This window comes from Oryctolagus cuniculus, chromosome X (assembly GCF_051225735.1).
Source record: "Oryctolagus cuniculus isolate XC-2025 breed Fujian yellow rabbit chromosome X, ASM5122573v1, whole genome shotgun sequence".
NCBI classification, from domain to species: Eukaryota; Metazoa; Chordata; class Mammalia; order Lagomorpha; family Leporidae; genus Oryctolagus; species Oryctolagus cuniculus.
The window spans coordinates 77150897-77176036 of NC_142888.1; the positions used below are offsets into that span (position 1 = coordinate 77150897).

Here is a 25140-nt window from a genome sequence, read left to right on the forward strand (position 1 = left end):
TTCCCTCTGTGCTCCCAGGGCAGACACCTCACTGGTCTTTTTCATTTCTAGCACCTCTCTGTTGTGTCTGTTAAGCCCAGGAACCTGGTGCATTCCTCTGGGGACACAGCCCTTCTTTGGAGACTTGGTGTCTCCCAGGGGCAAGTGAGCAGAACCTCTAAGGTAGGTCATGCTCTTTGCCAGCTAATTCATGGTAAAGGCCTTGTCCTTGTCAGCTTCTCTTAGGAGTCTATTAAGATGTCTCTAGACCGATCCACCAATTCCTCTGTCACAGTCTCGATACAGTGCTGAAAACCTGTCTGTCCCCATTGATTTCTCACTGTTGAGGTTCATCGATTTGCCATGTAGTATTCTGTGGGTTAAGAGATTCAGGGCTGCCAGGCCTGTTTCTCAATCCCTGGGTCAGGGATGATTTACCAGTCTTTAGGCTGGTCCCCAGTCCCAGGCTTTGACTGTGATGGTGCTGGTTCCTTCCTGTCCTTAGAACTGGGGCCTTGGTGCTGCAAGTCCTGAGTGAGAGAGTATAGACACCTTCTCTGTCACATGCAACCCCACTGTTTTCCGGTAATAGTAGCTGTGTTAATGCAAACTGCTCAAGAGCTCTCAAAGTTGTTCAGTTGCCTGACAGTGGGTGTCCTTCCTTTTTTTTTTTTTTTTTTTTTTTTTGACAGGCAGAGTGGACAGTGAGAGAGAGAGACAGAGAGAAAGGTCTTCCTTTGCCGTTGGTTCACCCTCCAGTGGCCGCCGCGGCCGGCATGCTGCGGCCAGCGCACTGCGCTGATCCGATGGCTGGAGCCACATACTTATCCTGGGTCTCCCATGGGGTGCAGGGCCCAAGTACTTGGGCCATCCTCCACTGCACTCCCTGGCCACAGCGGAGAGCTAGCCTGGAAGAGGGGCAACCGGGACAGAATCCGGCGCCCCGACCGGGACTAGAACCCCGTGTGCTGGCGCCGCAAGGCGGAGGATAAGCCTAGTGAGCCGCGGCACTGGCGACAGTGGGTGTCCTTCTAAGCCAAGTGCAGTGGCCTGTGTCCCACTAAGTTTCTAGTATGGCAAGGCCCCCAGGTGTCTCATTATTTTTTCTCTTTTGTCCTTTTTCAGCCCATCCCAGAGAGAGGACAGTGGAGGCTTCCCAAACCGGCATCTCATCCTGCCCAAAGACACAGGAGCTGGCCTGGGTAAGAAGCAGGGCATTGTGGGGGCAGCGGAAGCGTAGGGCTCACATCAGATGGGAGGACAGAGAGGACGATGCCCTGCCTCACTTCCTTGGGTCCAATGTCATCACCCCTATAGAGTCCCAGGTTTTGTCTGTATTGTATGGAGCAGTGCAGAGTCCATTCGCACATGGAGGTGCCTCCGTCCAGGACCCGTGGTTTTGCTATAGCTCCAGTTATCTCCACATGCAGTCGTGGCTGTGCCCCATTAGACAACCACCCCTTCACTCATTCATTCTCACCTGCCTGAAAAGATACTTTTTTTTAATCTTTCATGAACTGTAATACATTTTCAGATATAATCTATGTACTAATAAAAAGGACTGGGAGTTTAACAATATAAAATTTTTTGGTGGGAGGGGATGCAATTCAGTGGATAACAATAACTTCTGTTTTCCCTAGAACACGTTCCATCTGGATATCCTTTAGATTTATTACCATACGTTTAAAAGCACGGATATACTTTCTACAAATCATGCATTCCTCAAATAATAGAATTGGTTCTTGGAGAGGTAGAGTAAAAAATTCTTAGACATCACAATATCATACAGAAACCCTAAGGCTCAAATCTATTAAAGAAAATCTTACTCCTTAACATATAATTTCCTACCTCTAGGAGAATTTTAATTCGATAGTTTCCCCCTACTTGGGGGCAACAACAACAACAAAAAGGTTGAGAAACACTGTTCTAGGTCTGTGTCATTTCTCTGTTTCTTTTGCCTGGGGCATCTTCCACTGCTTTCCCAGGCCATAGCAGAGAGCTGTATTGGAAATGGAGCAGCCAGGACTTGAACCAGCACCTATATGGGACGCTGGCACTGCAGGTGGTAGCTGTACTCACTATGCCACAGTGCTGGCCCTCCCTTTTTCTATTTGTTCCTAAGTCAGATTTAGCAACTGCATTAGTTTGATAGGGATGTCGTATGTAACCAGATTGGGTGCCATAAACAGAGGAATTTATTTTCTCAAGTTCTGAAGCCGAAGTTCAGTCAGAAGCCCAAGTTCAAGGTGTTAGCAGGTTTAGTTTCTTCTAAGTTGTTGCTTCTTGGCTTGCAGAAATCTTTCTGTTGTGACTCTTTTCTCATGGTTGTCCTGTTACCGGTGAATGGCAGGGTTCTTGTCTTCGTGCAACAAAGAATTCAGGCGTGAGGCAGAGTAGTGGAAAGTAGCAAAGTTTAGTAGGGAAAGGACATCCGTAAGAACGGGTGGGCACTTCTCCAGACAGAACCTGAGAGAGAGTGCCCACTCACTGGGACTGAGGGAAGGAGCAAGGTTACATGGTTGAGTGGAGAGATTACACCTGGGGAGGCAGGCAGGCAGGCAGGCAGCCGACTCAGCATAGAGGCAGAGGGCTGAGTGTGCAGTCCAGTTGAGGCCAGGGGTTTTTCAGGAGATGGGTCTTTGTCTTCACTCATCTCCTCCTGAAACAAAGGATTTTATGGATGTAAATATTAAGAAGCTCCTGAGTTTTCCTCTTCAGGTGTCGGACAGGAGGAAGCCTAGCTGGCGCCGTCCTAACCCAGCATCCAAGATCCGGAGCAGCGTATTTGAAGTGCTGATACTGGGCTGCTTCTGGGAGATTGTGGAAGATTGTCAGACAGAAGGGGCTGGGAACTCCACCTGGCAGGTTATAGGGTAGGAGGGGCAGAGGAAGATGCGAGCACTTTGCTGCCCCTGAAAAGTTATCGGCATGACTGTGAGATGCAAATGTAGATGCTGGACATAGATGTCTTTTCTTTAGCCTTTGTCACACACACATAAGCTCATATCTGACTTCCTACGTAACAGTCCCACTCTGTCCAAGTGCTGCTCCTGACTTTTCAGCTCTTTGTATGTCCAAATCTCCTCCTCTCGTCAGTGTTAGAGATAATCTGGAGTCCTGAGGAAATCATTTCCACGAGGTAAAGGAGATAGAGGGACACTGCATTTATCTAAAGAAGACCATATTCCTCATAAGACAGCGATTCATCTCCTGTATGCACATTGAAAGGAGAGTGAAGACACGTTGTTGGGCGTGGATCCTGCTTAAACTGCTGGACCTTATTGGCCTGACGCATATAGCAGTAGAGAATTTCTCTCGTACATTTTATAGCCGAATGCTCCAGCTCATGGGTCCTTCCCTTGTCATGATCAGTGCTCCTGTATGGAAGAGCCGAACCCCAGGCCGCCCAGCAGCACAGTACAGGCTGTCGTGGGTTTGGCCATGTGATCACCCCTGCAGGTTTTAGTGGGAAAGAAACCTGTGGCCAGACTAAGATTCAGCAGCAATGTTGACTTGACAATTTTGTAATAATGATCCAATTTATCCCATAGTGTTTCATTACCAGGTCTTGGAAGATTATAAGAGGTTCATAAACTGAGCCGGACCTTAAGAAAGCAGGTGGAGAGGTGACTGCCTCAGGTGAGCTGGCCATTTCAAATTGTTGACTGCAATCATAAGCGTCGCAGGGTGAACTGAGCGCTTGGTCCGAGCCCTTTGCTCCAAGACCTTCCAGCTGTCTTCGGCAATGAGCCCTGTCGCCCTTGCCATCACGTTTGGGCTGGCTGCCTTCAAAGGTACTTTGCCACGCCCACCTTATGAGGTCCATATATGCATATGTATACCCTTCTTGTTCCATTGGGACAGTAGTATGAATGATGCACTGTGGATAGAGATTCCCCCTAATTTGTTAGTCAACAGCAATATGTATTTCCTTCTGCCAATGTAAGGAGTTCTCAGTGACCCTGGGTCAGGTGCACAGAGAGTCGCTGTGTTTGCTGTGGCCCTCAACTTCTATCCTGAGTGTGGGACCCTCATTGCCTGCAGACCAGGGGAGAGCCCTGTGAGTGTACAGAGGTACTGAGGCCTGTGTTCCTGGGATGGCTGTAACCCTTCCCTCCCTTCCTTCCCACTACCTCTGGCTACAGACCCTTTAAGTCTTCCTGTGTGAAACATCATGAGAATATGACTTGTCAATGACTGATTCAGATTATCTGGCTGCCCTGGACTTCCTGAGCAAGTCTGTGTGGCAAGGTTCAGTGAGAGTGTCCGGCCCGCCGCTTTTCAGAATGGGAATGGGTCAGAGCCCATTGGATCCCCGAGGGCTTAAGCCACTGCGGTACAGACAGTGTGGCCTGGCTAGGTTCTAGTGCCCTACACCCACGGGGGTTGTTCTAAGGAGCATCCAGTGAACATTGGTCCCTAGGGCAGCCCAGCACTGGGTGCTGAGGCCAAGCTGCATGGGCTCTGTGTCTGTTTAGCACCCAGTGCATTGCCCTAGCTCCTCCTGTGACCCCCTCAACTGGGCAGCCATGCTGTGCACTCCTTGGACTGCACGGGGTGTTTTTTCCTGCGCACAGGGAGGAGGGAGCACTGGCAGGAACAGGGCAAATTGCATTTGTGGTGCAATACTGCCATCAAGAGGAATTCGTTGCAGATGCCGCCAGTGGTGGCTGTGAGCGTGCGCCTGACTGGCTTGGCATGGAAGTGAGAGTGTGTGCCCTTCCTGGGGCCCCCTTGCAAGCTCTGGCCAGCTGGAATCCCAGAACCGGGAGGGCTCTGGAAGCCAGGAACAGGCAGTGGCAGGGGCTGAGCTCCGGGACTTGTAGCCTCTGTGTCCGAGCCTGGAAGAGTCCGGAGACTGGTGGCCGCCATGTCTGGGCGGGGCTTGTAGAAGCCTCGGCCATTTTGTCTGAGGAGAGGCTGTGGGCTCCTGTGAGACCTGCAGGGTGTGGAGCACAGGGAGAGAAACTCACACAGTGCCTTGCTGGGGGGGAGGGTGTGGGGGGGGCAGAGCTGCTCAGGCTCCCTGCTGTGACCTGGTGGGGAGAGTCAGGAAGTGCTGCCTCCCCTCCTGTGCAGAGACACAGTGCCCTGGGATGCTTCAGCTTCAGGCTGTGCAACATGGCGGCCCCTGAGGACTGTCCCACATGACTTCTGTAGCCTGGCAGACAGGGCCTCTCTGGATCCCTGGGTGGGTAGTCCTACACTCAACTTTCCACACCAGCCTTGCTGGTGCCGGCTCTGGGCACTGAACTCACTCTCCCTGAGTTCCGGGCCTTCCTCGTGGGATGTGCTGGATGGACTGTATGCCATTCTGAAACAGCTTCCGCTGGATGGCGCTGCTGCTCCAGAAATGGGCCTGTCCCGACTTCCCCTTCTCTCCCTCCGCCTTTTGTGGCTGAAAAAAATAATGGAGTCCTCCACACACAGGAACCCAAGAAGGAAGGTGTCCAGTGATGAGTACCAGGGTGGTTGCTGTCCCTTGATGAATGCTCTCTCTGGGATTATAATTGTCAGTGGAAAGACAAGAAGCAGAATCTGTGTTTCTATAGATATTTGTATGTGTTTTGATCCAAATTATCAGCATGAGCACTCCGCAGTCCTCTGCACCATTGTGGAAGCAGCCACACCTGCCTGGGTGCAGTCATCTTCCCTAGCATCCTGCCTGTCTGGGGAAGGTGAATCTGATAGAATGACCTCTCCACTTTCTGACTACTATTCCCTCAGCTCCTCACTCTCTCTTCATGACCCCCAACCCAGGAAGAGCCCAGAGGCTCCTTCGTTTTTTTGACAAGCAGAGTTAGAGAGAGAGAGACACAGAGAGAAAGGTCTTCCTTTTTCCGTTGGTTCACCGCCCAAATGGCCGCTACGGCCGGCGCTACACCGATCCGAAGCCAGGAGCCAGGTGCCTTTCCTGGTCTCCCATGCGGGTACAGGGTCCAAGCACTTGGGCCATCCTCCACTGCCTTCCCAGGCCACAGCAGAGAGCTGGACTGGAAGATGAGCAACCAGGACTAGAACCTGGGGTGCTGGCGCCGCTGGCGGAGGATTAGCCAAGTGAGACAGGGCACTGGCCTATATGTGTACATTCTTGGGACAGCTTCATGGGGAGAATTTCCTGGGCTCCTTGAAACAGCTACCTAGCCATAGTTGGGAGTAAGAGGGAATGAAATCAAGCCAGGGTCCCAGGGAGGGCCACGGTCAGGTTTGCCCAGCTTCAACATGTCCAGAAGGCTTGAGGAAAGTTGAGCAAGGCTGTATGGGTTCAGCCAGCACTAGGGCCCTGCAGAGAGCTAGGCTGCCTCTGTGTTAGGATAAAGTATCAACATTTGCATCTCGGTGCAATCATGCATTTTAGGGACCAGCAGAACCCTCTGTCAAGGTGTGCTTACCTGGATGAGTGTGACGACTTCCTCCAGCCCCTTTCTGGACAGTAGCACTGGCTCAGGGGTAGGGACTCTGGCAGAGGCCTCTCCTCAGAGCCGTCTGTCCCACCAGTAGGGGAGCAGAGGCCTAGGCTGGGTGATCAGGTGTCCTAGCCTGTGGGGCCTTTGCATGGATCCCCGAGGGCTGAAGCCAAGTGCAGTGCAGGTGTTGTGGCCCGACTAGGTGCAGGTCCCCACTACAGCTGGGGTGTCCATGTAGACGTCCCTTGTGCGCTTGTCACACGTGCAGCCCCCAGCAGTGTACAGCCACCAGGGTCAGTGCAGTACCCAGTGCTGTGTGTTGGCTCCTCCTGCTCCCTCAGCCAGGAAGAGTGGTCATGCTGGGCAGCAGCCATTTTGGATTCCTGCTGAACAGCTCTGGGCATTTTGTAGCTGTTTGAAGGGCGGAGGATAGACTCATTTTGGGGTAGGGCAGGTGGCACTTGTGCTATAATACTGCCATGGAGAGGAAGCAGTTTATGCAACCCGACAGCACTTGCAGCTGTGTGCCTGTGTGGGACTGGCTTGGCAGAAAAGGGAGGGTGTAGGTGGGTCCCAAGGCTTCCCCCTGTGAGGGCTCAGAGCCCTTGGATCCGGGTCCAGCTGGGCTACCATGTCCAGTGGGTTATGGTGGCCCAGAACATAGGCAAGGCCAGGGGACCGAGTTCCGGTGTGTGTGTGCAGCTTGGAGCAGATAGCATAACTCGGGATCCAATTAGTGGCCATGTCTGGGTGGGGCTTGCAGAAGTCTCTGCAAAGACCTAGGCTTGGTCTGGATCCGGATTCTGTCCCGCTGCCTTGGTGCATGGGGGTCACTGTTTTAGATGACCTCTGGGGCTCAAGAAGGTTCCTTCAACCTTGAACCTGCCTCCTCCTACAAGAACACAGAAGTTTGCCAGTTTCACAATCTGCTTATGGCAGTTAGAACTGATCCATTTCCCTTCCTCAGAACCTGTCTCAGATCCTTACATTCAGCCTCCCTGGGAGATCCTGAATTACCACCAATATGTGTGTCCTTCTGGCAATATAAGGAGTTTTCAGGGAGTGACCCTGGGTCAGGCGCATGGAGAGCTAATGTGTTTGCTGTGACCCTTGTCTCCCGTCCTGAGTGTGGGACCTCTAGATCTGCAGACCAGGGAGGAGCCCTGTGAGAGTACAGGTTTCGTGAGGCCTGTGGTCCTGGGATGGCTGTACTCATCTCTCTCTTCCTTCCCAGTACCTCTGACTACATACCCTTTCAGTCTGCCTGGATGAGCTGTCATGTGGGAATGACTTGTCAATGACTGATTCAGATTCTCTGGCTGCCCTGTACCTCCTGGGCAGGCTGGCGTGGCAGGGTTCAGTGACAGTGTAAAGTCGCCCGCTTTTCAGAATGGGATTGGGTGAGAGCCAGTGGTATCTTTGCTTGTATCCCGGAGAGCCTAATCAACTTGTGGTGCAGACAGTGGGGCCTGGCTAGGTGCAGGTGCCCTGCCCCCACGGAGGGTTGCCCTAAGGAGCGTCTGATGAGCAAATTCCCAAGGGCAGCCCAGGACTGCGTGCTGAGGCCAGACTGCATGGGCTCTGGGTATGTCTAACACCCAGTACATTGCCCTAGCTCCTCCTGGTCCCTAAGAACCAGGCAGCCATGCTAGGTATCTGTTGGGACAGCACTGGTGATTTTTTCCTCCACGCAGGGAGTAGGGAGGACTGGGGGCAACAGGGGAATGGTATTTGTGGTGCAATATTGCCATCAAGAGGAATTCATTTGCGGATCTCCTCAGGTGGTGGCTATGTGCCTGGGCGGGTCTGGCTTGGCAGGGAAGTGAGGGTATAGGTTGGTGCCAAGACGATGTTCCCTGTAGGGCTCAAATCAGTGGAGACCCAGCCAGCTCAGGTCTCCACATCGAGGGGGCTCTGAAGGCCCGGACACAGGCAGTTACAGGGGTCGGAGCTCTGGGATTCATGGCAGCTGTGACCTGGTGGGAAGAGCCTAGAGGCGGCCATGTCTGGGCGGGGCTTATGGAAGCCTCTTCCATTTTGTGCTGAGCAGGTTCTGTGGGCATTTTCCTCCCTTCTGTTGTCTCAGGAGTCAAGTAGGGTGGCAGACTTTTGACGGTGAATTGTCTGGGAGACTCCCAGTGGCCCAGGACCTGCCTGGTGGAGGAACACAGGGGCTTGTGATGGAAAGGGGGTTACATGAGCACCTGTAGGGAACAGACCATTTTCCTTCTTCTGTGCCGTTAAGAGGTGAACTGTTCAGTGTGCCTGCCTGCCAGGAGGACCCAGTCCCCGCAGGAGCACAGATGCAGGCCAGTGGGGAACGGCGGTCATCAGTGTGACAGGTGTGCGGGCTCCTCCTCAGTGCCAGTCAGGTGTCGCCTGTGCTGAGGGAGCTGTGACGTCAGTGAGCAGGAATCTGCTGTGCCCCTGAGACGTGCAGGGTGTGGGGGGCAGGGAGAGTAAAGCTCACCCAGTGCAGGGCAGCAGAGCTGCTCAGGCTCCCTGCTGTGCCCTGGTGGGGAGAGTCAGGAAGTGCTGCCTCCCCTCCTGTGCAGAGACACAGTGCCCTGAGATGCTTCAGCTGCAGGCTGTGCACCATGGCTGCCCCTGAGCACCGGCCCCCACGACCTCTGCAGCCTTGCAGTCCGGGCCTCTCTGGATCCCTTTGTGGGGGAGCCCAGCTCTCTCTTGTTCCCCAGGAACTCTGGTGATGCCTGCGTGTGAGCCTGGATCCCAGTCTTCCTCATTTCTGGAGCCTTCCTCATGGAGTGGGATGGATGGAGTGGACGCTATTCTGAAACGACCTCCTCTGGATGGCGCTGCTGCTCCAGAAATGGAACCGCCTCGTTTTCCCCTTCTCTCCCTCCACCTTTTGTGGCTGAAGAAAAATAATGGTGTCCTCCAAGTACCGGAACAGAATAGTAAAGGTTTCAGGTGTTGGGGGTAGCTGGGCAGTGCTGTCCCTTAGTGGATGCTCTATCTTGTGAATATAAATGTAGGTAGAAGACAGGAGACTGATATTGTGTATCTGTAGATACATGCTTCACATATTTGTTCTGGTCACAATATCATAGTAAGGAATCCTCACTTTTCTTGGCAAAATTGTGGAAATTAAACCTGCCTCACTCTATTTTATCTTCTTCCAAAGCTTTTTGGCGTTTAGTTCAGTCTTCTGGGAGAACAGGTACCCTACTTTCTTACTGATTTTTGCGTCGTTTCTTTGTTCTCTCTACATGACCCCAATCCTACAAGACCCATAGGCACTTTCTCTAGCAGAGTCGTAGAACTTTTTTTTTTTTAAATTTATTTTTTTTATTTTTTTTTAACTTTTATTTAATGAATATAAATTTCCAAAGTACGATTTATGGATTACAATGGCTTCCCCCACATACCGTCCCTCCCACCCACAACCCTCCCTTTTCCCACTCCCTCTCCCCTTCCATTCACATCAAGATTCATTTTCGATTATCTTAATATACAGAAGATCAGCTTAGTATACCTTAAGTAAGGATTTCAACAGTTTGCTCCCACACAGAAACATAAAGTGAAAAATAATAGATGATTTTTTTAAATGATGATGAAATCAGATCAGACCTATTGTCATGTTTAATCCCAGTGAGAGTCAAGTTGGGAGTTGATAATTTCTTTTTTCTTTTTTCTTTTTTTTTTTTTACAGAGGATCAGTTTAGTATGCATTAAGTAAAGATTTCAACAGTTTACACCCCCATAGAAACACAAAGTGAAATATATTGTTTGAGTACTCGTTATAGCATTAAATCTCAATGCACAGCACATTAAGGACAGAGATCCTACATGAGGAGTGCACAGTGACTCCTGTTGTTGACTTTACCAATTGACACTCCTGTCTATGGCATCAGTAATCTCCCTATGCTCCAGTCATGAGTTTCCAAGGCTATGGAAGCCCTCTGAGTTCTCCGATTCTTATCTTGTTTAGACAAGGTCATAGTCAAAGTGGAGGTTCTCTCCTCCCTTCAGAGAAAGGTACCTCCTTCTTTGAAGACCTGTTCTTTCCACTGGGATCTCACTCGCAGAGATCTTTTGCCAGAGTGTCTTGGCTTTCCATGCCTGAAATACTCTCATGGGCTTTTCAGCCAGCTCCGAATGCCTTTAGGGCTGATTCTGAGGCCAGAGTGCTATTTAGGACATCTGCCATTCTATGAGTCTGCTGAGTATCTCACTTCCCATGTTGGATCACTCTCCCCTTTATTTATTCTATCGGTTAGTGTTAGCAGGTACTAGACTTGTTTATGTGCTCCCTTTGCAGAGTCGTAGAACTTTTTAAGGTCTAGAGAGCAGCCTTAGAGGAAGTAGGGCATTGTGGGGGATGCCATGCACTGATGGGAACAGTTCTTCCCCATGTACAGTCCGGGTCTCGCCCTGGGTCCCTCCAGGGATCTGAGGTAGTTTCCTCACCCCGAGTTCCCCAGGTTGCCACACATGGGTCAGGTGGAGGAGCCCTGGCGCCAGCCCTCAGCTGACCTTGGGCAGGGCAGTGGTTCTGCAGCTCCTTCCAGGGACTGTGTTTGACATCTGGTTGTTGTCTCCACTCAGCGCCCCATAACCTTTTACTCACTCTCGTATGTTCATGCATTCATTTAAACTGGCACACAGCCGCATGTTCTGGAATTCTTAATACTCTGTGTTTGAGTCTATGCTTGCTCTACTTTCGTTACCTCCCATATCCATGTTGGGGTGGACACTGTTGAAATAGATTCCTGCATTACTGGGATCATGTGTGTGTATTTTCCCTGCCAGATCACTGATGGGGTTTGGACAACAATTGAGGACCTGAGTCAGCTACCAGGAGGGTAGGTGTGTGTCTTGGTTGTAGCACCTGGGTCATCTCCTGAATACGTGATCTATGGGATCCTTTTTATCTGAAGAGCAGGAAGCAGCCCTGGAGAGGAGCCAGGTGCTCAGGTCCTGCTGTCTTAGGATCCAGGAACCTTAATCTTCCCTCTCTCCCAGTGTCTTTGAGGTGGTGGTACTGCACTTGCCATCTTTGTGTCTGACCATTGGAGACCTGGTGTTCAGGCTGACCTCCCAATAGCTAGGAGAATGCCCAGGTTGGAGAGTTCCCAGAGGGGAGGTAGGTGGTCTGGGCCCACCTGTGCTGCGAATTGTGCTATTTCCTGTGCTCTCTTCCTTGTCCAGTGGTAATGATATCAGCTGTGTTTGCAAGTGTACATTCTTAAGATGGCTTCATGGAGACAATTTCTTTGGAGCTTCCTCTCAGGATGGGGAGTTGTCAAAAATGGAGAACCCGGTTTCAGACTGCATCTAGGTGGACACATGTTGATTCTTCGTTAAATAGGAAATGGCAGAGGAGGAATGAGAGGGCTGTGTAGTACCGGAGAAGCCCTGCTGGTTTTTCATGCATTTCTTCCATGACGACTTTTTTGTTTACCTGTCTGCAAATTTGTATTCTTAGAACACCTACCTGGCCATGTGTGGGACTGGAATCTATCCAGGTTCCAGGCAGGGTCAAGGATAGGTTCAGCAGGCTGACACCTTTCCATGAGGACTATGGGGCTTTGACCCACGGTTGTTTTGGGTCTGGAAGAACTAGGACCAGGTTGTGTCTCCAGGCGTGAAGGAGTGCAGAGTGGTTTCGCACATGGAGGAGACCCTGTCTGGGACCCGTGGATTTGCATTATTTCTCGGATAGCTCCACGAGCAACTGCGGCTGTGCCCCCATTAAACTACCACCTCCTCCACTCATTCTTCTTACTTGCCTATAAAGATATCGACACCCACCTTAATGATGTCTATGTATGCATACTTATTCCCCTTCCTTCTCCATCCCCACTTCTTCCTGAATGATGACTGTGGATAGGGATTCTTCCTAATTCATGAGTTATCACTGTCACAGGAGGAAAGACCATGGAAGGCTGGGGTTCTTTTCTTCAGGCAAGAAAGAATTCAGGCTTGAGACAGAGAGCTGAGTGATAAGGCTTCATTGGGGGTAGGGCATCCATCAGAATGGAAGGTGCAGAGAGAGTGCCCAAACATTGGGACTGGGGTGAGGGAGGTTACATGGTTGAATGGAGAGAATACACCTGGCAGGCCAGGTGGGGGCTCAGCTGAGAGGCAGAGGGCTGAGCTGCAGTCTGTTTGGACTCCCTAGGTTTGTAAGGGAGTCTGTTTACCCACCTCCCCCTCTCCTCCAGGACAAAGGATGGGGAGTCCCATTAGAAGGGTTTGTTGGATTTAAATTAGCAAACTCCTCCCCAGATTCACTGGTGCAGGGCAGCCCTGCAAGGTGTGGGACTTCCTTAGGGCTTCTGGGAAGGTTTTATTGCCCCATGTCATCAGGTCAGGTAACCCATTTGGCCTGAGGAGAGAATTCTGGGAGCTTTCCATGGGGGCAGGGCTGGGACCACCTGGGAGGTTATCAGGGTCTGGGCAGGACTTTGAAGTGTAAGATGCTGGGCTTCAACAGTAGGTGCTGGTCTTCAGGCCTTTCTCTCTCTCTCTCTCTCTCTCTCTCTCTCACTCTCTCTCTCTCACACACACACACACACACACACACACACACAGGCTAAATTTCTGACTTGCTACTTAACATCACCAGTATGTGTTTCCTTCTGCCAAACCTGGGAGTTCTCAAGCACTGATCCTGGGTCAGGTACAAGGAGAGTAGGGATGTTTTCTATGATTCGTGGCTCCAGTCCTCACTGGCCTGAGTGTAGGACCCTGGATTATGCAGCCCAGGGGGTGGCTCTGTGAGAGTAGAGAGGCACGGAGGCCTGTGGTCCTGGGATGGCTGTAACCCTTCCCTCTCTTCCTTCCCAGTCCTTCTGTGTCCATACCCTTTAAGTCTGGCTGGAGGAGACATCACATCAAAATGACTCTTCAGGGACTGAGTCAGTGTATCTACCTGTCCTGGAAACCCTGGGAAAGCTGGCATGGTAGGGCTGTGTAACAATGTGTCAGTTCCACTGTTGTCAGGATAGGATTGGGTCAGAGCCCCTGGGACTAATGCCTTGATCCCAGAGGACTGAAACCTTTTGTAGTGCAGACTGTGGACCATGGCTAGGTGTCGCGCCTACCACCGCTGGTGTTGCCCTCAAGAGCTTCCACTGAGTGTTGGTCCCAAGGGCAGCCCAGGAGTTTCTTGTTGAGGCCAGGCTGCCAGGGCACCAGATGGGTTCAGCACCCAGTGCATTGCCTTAGCTCCTGGTGCTCCCCTCAGACCCAGGCAGAGTAGCCCATGTGGATTGCAGCCATACTGGGCACCCATTGGACAGCGCCATTTTTTTCCTGCACGAAGGGAGGAGGGAGGACCTGCAGGTTCAGGGCAGATGGCATTTGTGGTGCAATACTGCCATCAAGAGGAATTCACTTGTAGAAACTGCGAGGCTGGCGGCTGAGCGCCTGCGCAGAACTGGCTTCCCAGGGACTTGAGGGTGCAGGCGGGTGCTGAGGCCATTTTGGTGGGGGGCTCAAAGCCCTTGGAGTCCTGGGGCAGCTCGGTTTCCTGAGAGGAGTGGGCTCTGGAGGCTCTGGACCCAGGCAGTAGTAGGGGCTGAGCTCTGGGACTTGTGGCCCGTGTCCTAGCCTGGAAGAGTCTGGAGCCTGGTAGCTGCCATGTCTGGGCGGGGCTTGTAGAAGCCTCAGCCATTTTGTTAGAGCAGACTATGAGGGCATTTTCGTCCCTCCACTTGTCTTAGGAGTGAAGTTGGTGGCACACTTTGTATTCTGAATTGTCTGGGAGACTCCCAGTGTCGCAGGAACTGCCTGGTGGAGGAACACAGGGGCTTGTTGAGGGAAAGGGGGTTACATGAGCCCCAGTAGGGACTGGAGCAATTTCCCTCCTTGTTGCTTCAGATGTAATCTATTCAGCCTACCAACCACATCCCAGGAGGACCCAGTCCCCACAGGAGCACAGATGCAGGCCAGCGGGGAACGGCGCTCATCAGTGTGACAGGTGTGCGGGCTCCTCCTCAGTGCCAGTCAGGTGTCGCCTGTGCTGAGGGAGCTGTGACGTCAGCAAGCAGGAATCTGCTGTGCCCCTGAGACCTGCAGGGTGTGGGGGGCAGGGAGAGTAAAGCTCACCCAGTGCAGGGGAGCAGAGCTGCTCAGGCTCCCTGCTGTGCCCTGGTGGGGAGAGTCAGGAAGTGCTGCCTCCCCTCCTGTGCAGAGACACAGTGCCCTGAGATGCTTCAGCTGCAGGCTGTGCAACATGGCGGCCCCTGAGCACCGGCCCCACCGCTTCTGCAGCCTTGCAGTCCGGGCCTCTCAGGATCCCTGGGTGGGAGAACCTGGCACTCAGCTTTCCACACCAACCTCGCTGGTTCCTGATCTGGGCACTGAACTCTCTCCCCTCACTTGCCAGCCTTCCCTGTGGGATGTGCTGGAGGACACAGTTCATTCTGAAACAGCTTCCGCTGGATGGCGCTGCTGCTCCAGAAACGGAAGCACCCCCTTTCCCAGCTCTCCCTCCACCTTTAGTGGCTGAAAAAAATATGGCATATTCCAAATACAGGAACCCAAGAATGAATATTTCCAATGTTGGGGTAGCTGCAGAGTTGCCATCCCATTTGAATGCTGTCTCTCAGACTGTAATTTTCAGTGGGAAGACTAGAAATCGCCTGTGTATCTGTAGATACTTCATTGCCATGTGTGTTCTGATCAGAATGTCACCATGACCTCTGCCCAGTGTCCTGATCACACTGGGGAAGCAGCCACAGCTGCCTGGGTGCAGTGGTCTTCCCTAGCATCCTGCATGTCTGGGGCAGGTGGATCAGCGCCTCTGATAGAATGGCCTCTCCAGCTTCTACTTTTCCCTCAGCTCCTCTCTCTCTCTCTCTTCATCACGACCAACCCAGGGGAGCCAGGAGGCCCCTCTCTAGCCAAAACCTTGGACATTTTAAGGTCTAGGGAGCAGCCCTAGAGGTTATAAAGCGTTGTGCGGGTTGTCATGCACGTTCTTGCATATTTAATACTTTCTCTATATTTGGGTCTATGCCTTGTCGTACTTTCATTGTTTCCCAAATGCATGTTGGGGTGGACACTGTTGAAAATGATCCTTCCATTACTGGGATCATGTCTATGTATTTTCTCTGGCAGCTCACTGATGGGCATTGGACAACAACGGGGAACCTGAGTCAGCTGCTAGGAGGGGAGGTGTGTCTTGGTTGTAGCACTTAGGTCACCTCCTGAATGCCCATTGTGTGGGAATCTTTATCTGAAGACCAGGGAACAGCCCTGGAGAGGAGCCAGGTGTTCCAGCCCTGCTGTCTTAGTGTCAAGGATCCTCAATCTTCCTGTCCTCCAGTGTCTTTGAGGTGGTGGTATTGCACTTCCCATCTTTGTGTCTGACCATTGGAGACCTGGTGTTCAGGCTGACCTCCCAGGAACTAGGAGACCGCTCAGGTTAGAGAGTTCCCAGAGGGGAGGTAGGTGGTCTGGGCCCACCTGTATTTCTAGTGGTACTATTTCCTGGGCTTTCTTCTTTGTGCAGAGTTAAAGATACCAGCTGTGTTTGCAATTGTACATTCTTAGCATGGCTTCATGGAGACAATTTATTTGAGTCCTAGGCCTTAGGCCTAGGGCCTCCATTCATGGGAAACCCTTTCAGCACGGAGAGCCAGTTGTCAGAGCTAGGACACCCGGTTTCAGACTGCATCTAAGTGGACACGTGTTGATCCTTGGTTTACTAGGAAATGGAGAGGAGGAATAAGAGGATTGTGTAGTACTGCAGAATCCTTGTTGGTAGTTGCATGCATTTTTGTCCATGACGACTGTGGTGTTTACCTGTCATCAAATTGGTATTCTTAGACATCCAACCTAGCCATGTGTGGGAGTAGAATTAATTCAGGGTCCAAGCAGGACCAAGGACAGGTTCAGCAGACTGGGACCTTTCTACAAGGGTTAGGGGAGGTTGACCCATGTTGTTTCAGCTTCTGTAAGAACTAGGACCAGGTTGCATCTCCTTGGTGTGGAGGAGTGCAGGGTGTTTAGCACATGGAGGAGACCGTGTGCGGTACCCGTGGATTTGCATTATTTCCCAGATAGCTCTATGTGCAACTGTGGCTGTGTCCCGATAACACAACCACCCTTTCATTCATTCATTCCTACTTGCCTCTAAAGACACTGACACCCACTTTAACCGTGTCTGTGTATGCATACTTATTCCTGTTCCTTCTCCATCCCCACTTCTTCCTGAGTGATGCACTGTGATGGAGATGCCTCCTAAATCATGAGTTATCACTAGTATGTGTTTCCTTCTGCAAACCTGGGAGTTCTCAAGCAGTGATCCTTGGTCAGGTGCAAGGAGACTAGGTATGTTTGCTGTGATTCGTGGCTCCAGTCCTCACTGACCCAAGTGTGGGACCCTGATTGTCCAGAGCAGAGGAGAGCCCTGTGAGAGTAGAGAGGTACTGAGGCCTGTGGTCCTGGGGTGGCTGTAACCCTTCCCTCTCTTCCTTCCCAGTACCTCTGGGTACAGACCCTTTAAGTGTGCCTGGAGGAGACATTATGTCAAAAGGACTTATCAGTGACTGGCTCAGTGTATCTGCCTGTCCTAGACCTCCTGGGAAAGCTGTCGTGGCAGGGCTGTGTTACAAGATCTGAATCCCACTGTTGTCAGTATAGGATTGTGTCAAAGCGCCTGGTCCTATGCCTTGATCCCAGAGGCCTGAAGCCATTTGTGTGGGGTCAGTGCAGCCTGGCCTGGCGTTGTGCCTACGCCCGCTGATGTTACCCTTAGGAGTATCCATCGAGTGGTGGTCCTGAGGACAACCTAAGAATTGCTTGCTAAGGCCAGGCTGCCTGGGCACCAGATGGGTTCAGCACCCAGTGCATTGCCTTAGCTGCCCCTGCTCCCATCAGACCCAGGCAGAGTAGCCCAGGTGGATTGCAGCCATGCAGGCACCCACTGGACAGCGCCGTTTTTTCCCTTCACGAAGGGAGGAGGGAGAACCTGCGGGTACAGGGTAGATGGCATTTGTGGTGCAATACTGCCATCAAGAGGAATTCACTTGCAGAAACTGCCAGGCTGGCGGCTGAGCGCCTGCGCAGAACTTGCTTCCCAGGGACATGAGGGTGCAGGCGTGTGCCGAACCCGTGGAGGCCCGGGACAGCTCGGTTCCTTGCAGTGAGTGCAATCTGGAGTTTCCGAACACAGGCAGTGGCAGGGTGTCTGAGCTCCGGAAACTGCGGCCGCTGTGTCCTAGCCTGACATAGCCAGGAGCCCTGTGGCCGCCATGTCTGGGCGGGGCTTGTGGAAGCGTCAGCCATTTTGTCTGAGCAAAAGCTTTGGGCATTTGGTCCCTGTTTTCTTAGGTGTGAAGTGGGTGCAACACTTTCTGTTCTGAAGTGTCTGAAAACTCCCAGTGGTCCAGGAACTGCCTGGGCAGGAACGCCGGGGCTTGTTGAGGGAACGGTGGTTCATGAGCACCAACAGGGAGTGGAGCAGTTTCTTATCTCTGTCCCCTCATAGGTGACCTGATCAGCATGGCGGCCATCCCAGGAGGACCCCAGTCCCCGCAGGAGCACAGATGCAGTCCAGCGGGGAACGGTGGTCATCAGTCTCCTGTGCAGACACACAGTGCCCTGAGATGCTTCAGGAGCAGGCTGTGCAACATGGCAGCCCCTGAGCACCGGCCCCACCGATTCTGCGGCCTTGCAGTCCGGGCCTCTCAGGATCCCTTTGTGGGGGAACCCAGCATTCAACTTTCCACACCAACCTTGCTGGTGCCTGCTGTGGACACTGAACTCTCCCTCTCACTTGCCAGCCTTCCATGTTGGATGTGCTGGAGGACACAGTTCATTCTGAAACAACTTCCGCTGGATGGCGCTGCTGCTCCAGAAATGGAACCATCCCATCTTCCCCATCTCTCCCTCCACCTTTTGTTCCTGAAAAAAATAATGGTGTCCTCCACATAATGGAACCCAAGAATCTAGAATCACCTTTGTGTCTGAGGTCCCTGGCTCTGCAGATCTCACACTAGGGCCCTGGCAATCAAGATGTCAGCAGATGCTGCAGAAGCCCTGCAGGGTTGGGTGTAGCACCCCACCTCCACTAGACCAGGATTCCCTCTGTGCTCCCAGGGCAGACACCTCCCTGGTCTTTTTCATTTCTAGCACCTCTCTGTTGTGTCTGTTAAGCCCATTAACCTGGTGCATTCTCCTGGGGACACAGCCCTTCCTTGGTGAGCTGGTGTCTCCCAGGGGCAAGTGAGCAGACCGTCTAGGGTAGGTCATGCTCTTTGCCAGCTAATTCATGTTAAAGGCCTTGTCCTTGTCAGATTCTCTTAGGAGTCTATTTTAAAGATGTCTCTAGACCGATCCACCAATTCCTCTGTCACAGTCTCGATACAGTGCTGAAAACCTGTCTGTCCCCATTGATTTCTCACTGTTGAGGTTCATCGATTTGCCATGTAGTATTCTGTGGGTTAAGAGATTCAGGGCTGCCAGGCCTGTTTCTCAATCCCTGGGTCAGGGATGATTTACAAGTCTTTAGGCTGGTCCCCAGTCCAGGCTCTGACTGTGATGGTGCTGGTTCCGTCCTGTCCTTAGAACTGGGGCCTTGGTGCTGCATGTCCTGAGTGAGAGAGTATAGACACCTTCTCTGTCACATGCAACCCCACTGTTTTCCGGTAATAGTAGCTGTGTTAATGCAAACCGCTCAAGATCTCTCAAAGTTGTTCAGTTACCTGACAGTGGGTGTCCTTCCTTTTTTTTTTTTTTTTTTTTTTTTTTTTTTTTTTTTTTTGACAGGCAGAGTGGACAGTGAGAGAGAGAGACAGAGAGAAAGGTCTTCCTTTGCCGTTGGTTCACACTCCAGTGGCCGCCGCGGCCGGCATGCTGCGGCCAGCGCACTGCGCTGATCCGATGGCTGGAGCCACATACTTATCCTGGGTCTCCCATGGGGTGCAGGGCCCAAGTACTTGGGCCATCCTCCACTGCACTCCCTGGCCACAGCGGAGAGCTAGCCTGGAAGAGGGGCAACCGGGACAGAATCCGGCGCCCCGACCAGGACTAGAACCCCGTGTGCTGGCGCCGCAAGGCGGAGGATAAGCCTAGTGAGCCGCGGCACTGGCGACAGTGGGTGTCCTTCTAAGCCAAGCGCAGTGGCCTGCATCCCACTAAGTTTCTAGTATGGCAAGGCCCCCAGGTGTCTCATTATTTTTTCTCTTTTGTCCTTTTTCAGCCCATCCCAGAGAGAGGACAGTGGAGGCTTCCCAAACCGGCATCTCATCCTGCCCAAAGACACAGGAGCTGGCCTGGGTAAGAAGCAGGGCATTGTGGGGGCAGCGGAAGCGTAGGGCTCACATCAGATGGGAGGACAGAGAGGACGATGCCCTGCCTCACTTCCTTGGGTCCAATGTCATCACCCCTATAGAGTCCCAGGTTTTGTTGTATTGTATGGAGCAGTGCAGAGTCCATTCGCACATGGAGGTGCCTCCGTCCAGGACCCGTGGTTTTGCTATAGCTCCAGTTATCTCCACATGCAGTCGTGGCTGTGCCCCATTAGACAACCACCCCTTCACTCATTCATTCTCACCTGCCTGAAAAGATACTTTTTTTTAATCTTTCATGAACTGTAATACATTTTCAGATATAATCTATGTACTAATAAAAAGGACTGGGAGTTTAACAATATAAAATTTTTTGGTGGGAGGGGATGCAATTCAGTGGATAACAATAACTTCTGTTTTCCCTAGAACACGTTCCATCTGGATATCCTTTAGATTTATTACCATACGTTTAAAAGCACTGATATACTTTCTACAAATCATGCATTCCTCAAATAATAGAATTGGTTCTTGGAGAGGTAGAGTAAAAAATTCCTAGGCATCACAATATCATACAGAAACCCTAAGGCTCAAATCTATTAAAGAAAATCTTACTCCTTAACATATAATTTCCTACCTCTAGGAGAATTTTAATTCGATAGTTTCCCCCTACTTGGGGGCAACAACAACAACAAAAAGGTTGAGAAACACTGTTCTAGGTCTGTGTCATTTTTCTGTTTCTTTTGCCTGGGGCATCTTCCACTGCTTTCCCAGGCCATAGCAGAGAGCTGCATTGGAAATGGAGCAGCCAGGACTTGAACCAGCACCTATATGGGACGCTGGCACTGCAGGTGGTAGCTGTACTCACTATGCCACAGTGCTGGCCCTCCCTTTTTCTATTTGTTCCTAAGTCAGATTTAGCAACTGCATTAGTTTGATAGGGATGTCGTATGTAACCAGATTGGGTGCCATAAACAGAGGAATTTATTTTCTCAAGTTCTGAAGCCGAAGTTCAGTCAGAAGCCCAAGTTCAAGGTGTTAGCAGGTTTAGTTTCTTCTAAGTTGTTGCTTCTTGGCTTGCAGAAATCTTTCTGTTGTGACTCTTTTCTCATGGTTGTCCTGTTACCGGTGAATGGCAGGGTTCTTGTCTTCGTGCAACAAAGAATTCAGGCGTGAGGCAGAGTAGTGGAAAGTAGCAAAGTTTAGTAGGGAAAGGACATCCGTAAGAACGGGTGGGCACTTCTCCAGACAGAACCTGAGAGAGAGTGCCCACTCACTGGGACTGAGGGAAGGAGCAAGGTTACATGGTTGAGTGGAGAGATTACACCTGGGCAGGCAGGCAGGCAGGCAGGCAGGCAGCCGACTCAGCATAGAGGCAGAGGGCTGAGTGTGCAGTCCAGTTGAGGCCAGGGGTTTTTCAGGAGATGGGTCTTTGTCTTCACACATCTCCTCCTGAAACAAAGGATTTTATGGATGTAAATATTAAGAAGCTCCTGAGTTTTCCTCTTCAGGTGTCGGACAGGAGGAAGCCTAGCTGGCGCCGTCCTAACCCAGGATCCAGGATCCGGAGCAGCGTATTTGAAATGCTGATACTGGGCTGCTTCTGGGAGATTGTGGAAGATTGTCAGACAGAAGGGGCTGGGAACTCCACCTGGCAGGTTATAGGGTAGGAGGGGCAGAGGAAGATGCGAGCACTTTGCTGCCCCTGAAAAGTTATCGGCATGACTGTGAGATGCAAATGTAGATGCTGGACATAGATGTCTTTTCTTTAGCCTTTGTCACACACACATAAGCTCATATCTGACTTCCTACGTAACAGTCCCACTCTGTCCAAGTGCTGCTCCTGACTTTTCAGCTCTTTGTATGTCCAAATCTCCTCCTCTCGTCAGTGTTAGAGATAATCTGGTGTCCTGAGGAAATCATTTCCACGAGGTAAAGGAGATAGAGGGACACTGCATTTATCTAAAGAAGACCATATTCCTCATAAGACACCGATTCATCTCCTGTATGCACATTGAAAGGAGAGTGAAGACACGTTGTTGGGCGTGGATCCTGCTTAAACTGCTGGACCTTATTGGCCTGACGCATATAGCAGTAGAGAATTTCTCTCGTACATTTTATAGCCGAATGCTCCAGCTCATGGGTCCTTCCCTTGTCATGATCAGTGCTCCTGTATGGAAGAGCCGAACCCCAGGCCGCCCAGCAGCACAGTACAGGCTGTCGTGGGTTTGGCCATGTGATCACCCCTGCAGGTTTTAGTGGGAAAGAAACCTGTGGCCAGACTAAGATTCAGCAGCAATGTTGACTTGACAATTTTGTAATAATGATCCAATTTATCCCATAGCGTTTCATTACCAGGTCTTGGAAGATTATAAGAGGTTCATAAACTGAGCCGGACCTTAAGAAAGCAGGTGGAGAGGTGACTGCCTCAGGTGAGCTGGCCATTTCAAATTGTTGACTGCAATCATAAGCGTCGCAGGGTGAACTGAGCGCTTGGTCCGAGCCCTTTGCTCCAAGACCTTCCAGCTGTCTTCGGCAATGAGCCCTGTCGCCCTTGCCATCACGTTTGGGCTGGCTGCCTTCAAAGGTACTTTGCCACGCCCACCTTATGAGGTCCATATATGCATATGTATACCCTTCTTGTTCCATTGGGACAGTAGTATGAATGATGCACTGTGGATAGAGATTCCCCCTAATTTGTTAGTCAACAGCAATATGTATTTCCTTCTGCCAATGTAAGGAGTTCTCAGTGACCCTGGGTCAGGTGCACGGAGAGTCGCTGTGTTTGCTGTGGCCCTCATCTTCTATCCTGAGTGTGGGACCCTCATTGCCTGCAGACCAGGGGAGAGCCCTGTGAGTGTACAGAGGTACTGAGGCCTGTGTTCCTGGGATGGCTGTAACCCTTCCCTCCCTTCCTTCCCACTACCTCTGGCTACAGACCCTTTAAGTCTTCCTGTGTGAAACATCATGAGAATATGACTTGTCAATGACTGATTCAGATTATCTGGCTGCCCTGGACTTCCTGGGCAAGTTTGTGTGGCAAGGTTCAGTGAGAGTGTCCGGCCCGCTGCTTTTCAGAATGGGAATGGGTCAGAGCCCATTGGATCCCCGAGGGCTTAAGCCACTGCGGTACAGACAGTGTGGCCTGGCTAGGTTCTAGTGCCCTACACCCACGGGGGTTGTTCTAAGGAGCATCCAGTGAACATTGGTCCCTAGGGCAGCCCAGAACTGGGTGCTGAGGCCAAGCTGCATGGGCTCTGTGTCTGTTTAGCACCCAGTGCATTGCCCTAGCTCCTCCTGTGACCCCCTCAACTGGGCAGCCATGCTGTGCACTCCTTGGACTGCACGGGGTGTTTTTTCCTGCGCACAGGGAGGAGGGAGCACTGGCAGGAACAGGGCAAATTGCATTTGTGGTGCAATACTGCCATCAAGAGGAATTCGTTGCAGATGCCGCCAGTGGTGGCTGTGAGCGTGCGCCTGACTGGCTTGGCATGGAAGTGAGAGTGTGTGCCCTTCCTGGGGCCCCCTTGCAAGCTCTGGCCAGCTGGAATCCCAGAACCGGGAGGGCTCTGGAAGCCGGGAACAGGCAGTGGCAGGGGCTGAGCTCCGGGACTTGTAGCCTCTGTGTCCGAGCCTGGAAGAGTCCAGAGACTGGTGGCCGCCATGTCTGGGCGGGGCTTGTAGAAGCCTCGGCCATTTAGTCTGAGGAGAGGCTGTGGGCTCCTGTGAGACCTGCAGGGTGTGGAGCGCAGGGAGAGAAACTCACACAGTGCCTTGCTGGGGGGGAGGGTGTGTGGGGGGCAGAGCTGCTCAGGCTCCCTGCTGTGACCTGGTGGGGAGAGTCAGGAAGTGCTGCCTCCCCTCCTGTGCAGAGACACAGTGCCCTGGGATGCTTCAGCTTCAGGCTGTGCAACATGGCGGCCCCTGAGGACTGTCCCACATGACTTCTGTAGCCTGGCAGACAGGGCCTCTCTGGATCCCTGGGTGGGTAGTCCTACACTCAACTTTCCACACCAGCCTTGCTGGTGCCGGCTCTGGGCACTGAACTCACTCTCCCTGAGTTCCGGGCCTTCCTCGTGGGATGTGCTGGATGGACTGTATGCCATTCTGAAACAGCTTCCGCTGGATGGCGCTGCTGCTCCAGAAATGGGCCTGTCCCGACTTCCCCTTCTCTCCCTCCGCCTTTTGTGGCTGAAAAAAATAATGGAGTCCTCCACACACAGGAACCCAAGAAGGAAGGTGTCCAGTGATGAGTTCCAGGGTGGTTGCTGTCCCTTGGTGAATGCTCTCTCTGGGATTATAATTGTCAGTGGAAAGACAAGAAGCAGAATCTGTGTTTCTATAGATCTTTGTATGTGTTTTGATCCAAATTATCAGCATGAGCACTCCGCAGTCCTCTGCACCATTGTGGAAGCAGCCACACCTGCCTGGGTGCAGTCCTCTTCCCTTGCATCCTGTGTGTCTGGGGAAGGTGAATCTGATAGAATGACCTCTCCACTTTCTGACTACTATTCCCTCAGCTCCTCACTCTCTCTTCATGACCCCCAACCCAGGAAGAGCCCAGAGGCTCCTTCGTTTTTTTGACAAGCAGAGTTAGAGAGAGAGAGACACAGAGAGAAAGGTCTTCCTTTTTCCGTTGGTTCACCGCCCAAATGGCCGCTACGGCCGGCGCTACACCGATCCGAAGCCAGGAGCCAGGTGCCTTTCCTGGTCTCCCATGCGGGTACAGGGTCCAAGCACTTGGGCCATCCTCCACTGCCTTCCCAGGCCACAGCAGAGAGCTGGACTGGAAGATGAGCAACCAGGACTAGAACCTGGGGTGCTGGCGCCACTGGCAGAGGATTAGCCAAGTGAGCCAGGGCACTGGCCTATATGTGTACATTCTTGGGACAGCTTCATGGGGAGAATTTCCTGGGCTCCTTGAAACAGCTACCTAGCCATAGTTGGGAGTAAGAGGGAATGAAATCAAGCCAGGGTCCCAGGGAGGGCCACGGTCAGGTTTGCCCAGCTTCAACATGTCCAGAAGGCTTGAGGAAAGTTGAGCAAGGCTGTATGGGTTCAGCCAGCACTAGGGCCCTGCAGAGAGCTAGGCTGCCTCTGTGTTAGGATAAAGTATCAACATTTGCATCTCGGTGCAATCATGCATTTTAGGGACCAGCAGAACCCTCTGTCAAGGTGTGCTTACCTGGATGAGTGTGACGACTTCCTCCAGCCCCTTTCTGGACAGTAGCACTGGCTCAGGGGTAGGGACTCTGGCAGAGGCCTCTCCTCAGAGCCGTCTGTCCCACCAGTAGGGGAGCAGAGGCCTAGGCTGGGTGATCAGGTGTCCTAGCCTGTGGGGCCTTTGCATGCATCCCGGAGGGCTGAAGCCAAGTGCAGTGCAGGTGTTGCGGCCCGACTAGGTGCAGGTCCCCACTACAGCTGGGGAGTCCATGTAGACGTCCCTTGTGCGCTTGTCACACGTGCAGCCCCCAGCAGTGTACAGCCAC

General features: G+C 52.1%; 1 protein-coding gene across 40 annotated transcripts in view; it reads left to right on the forward strand.

The window, feature by feature from the left end:
* LOC103351904 (uncharacterized) overlaps window positions 1–25140 on the forward strand; it is a 250964-nt gene that overhangs the window by 153268 nt on the left and 72556 nt on the right. For 13 of the 40 annotated variants that reach the window (XM_089323984.1, XM_089323983.1, XM_089323990.1 and 10 more), the window contains one exon: window positions 1105–1181. The exons of 6 other annotated variants lie outside the window; for them this stretch is intronic. In XM_089323984.1, coding sequence (XP_089180110.1) covers window positions 1105–1181 — 77 coding nt within the window. Of the gene's footprint in view, window positions 1–1104; window positions 1182–3530; window positions 3619–17853; window positions 19644–21995; window positions 22084–25140 lie in introns of those variants that run through there. 21 more of the 40 variants (XM_089324012.1, XM_089324013.1, XM_089323999.1 and 18 more) reach the window with 10 other exon arrangements.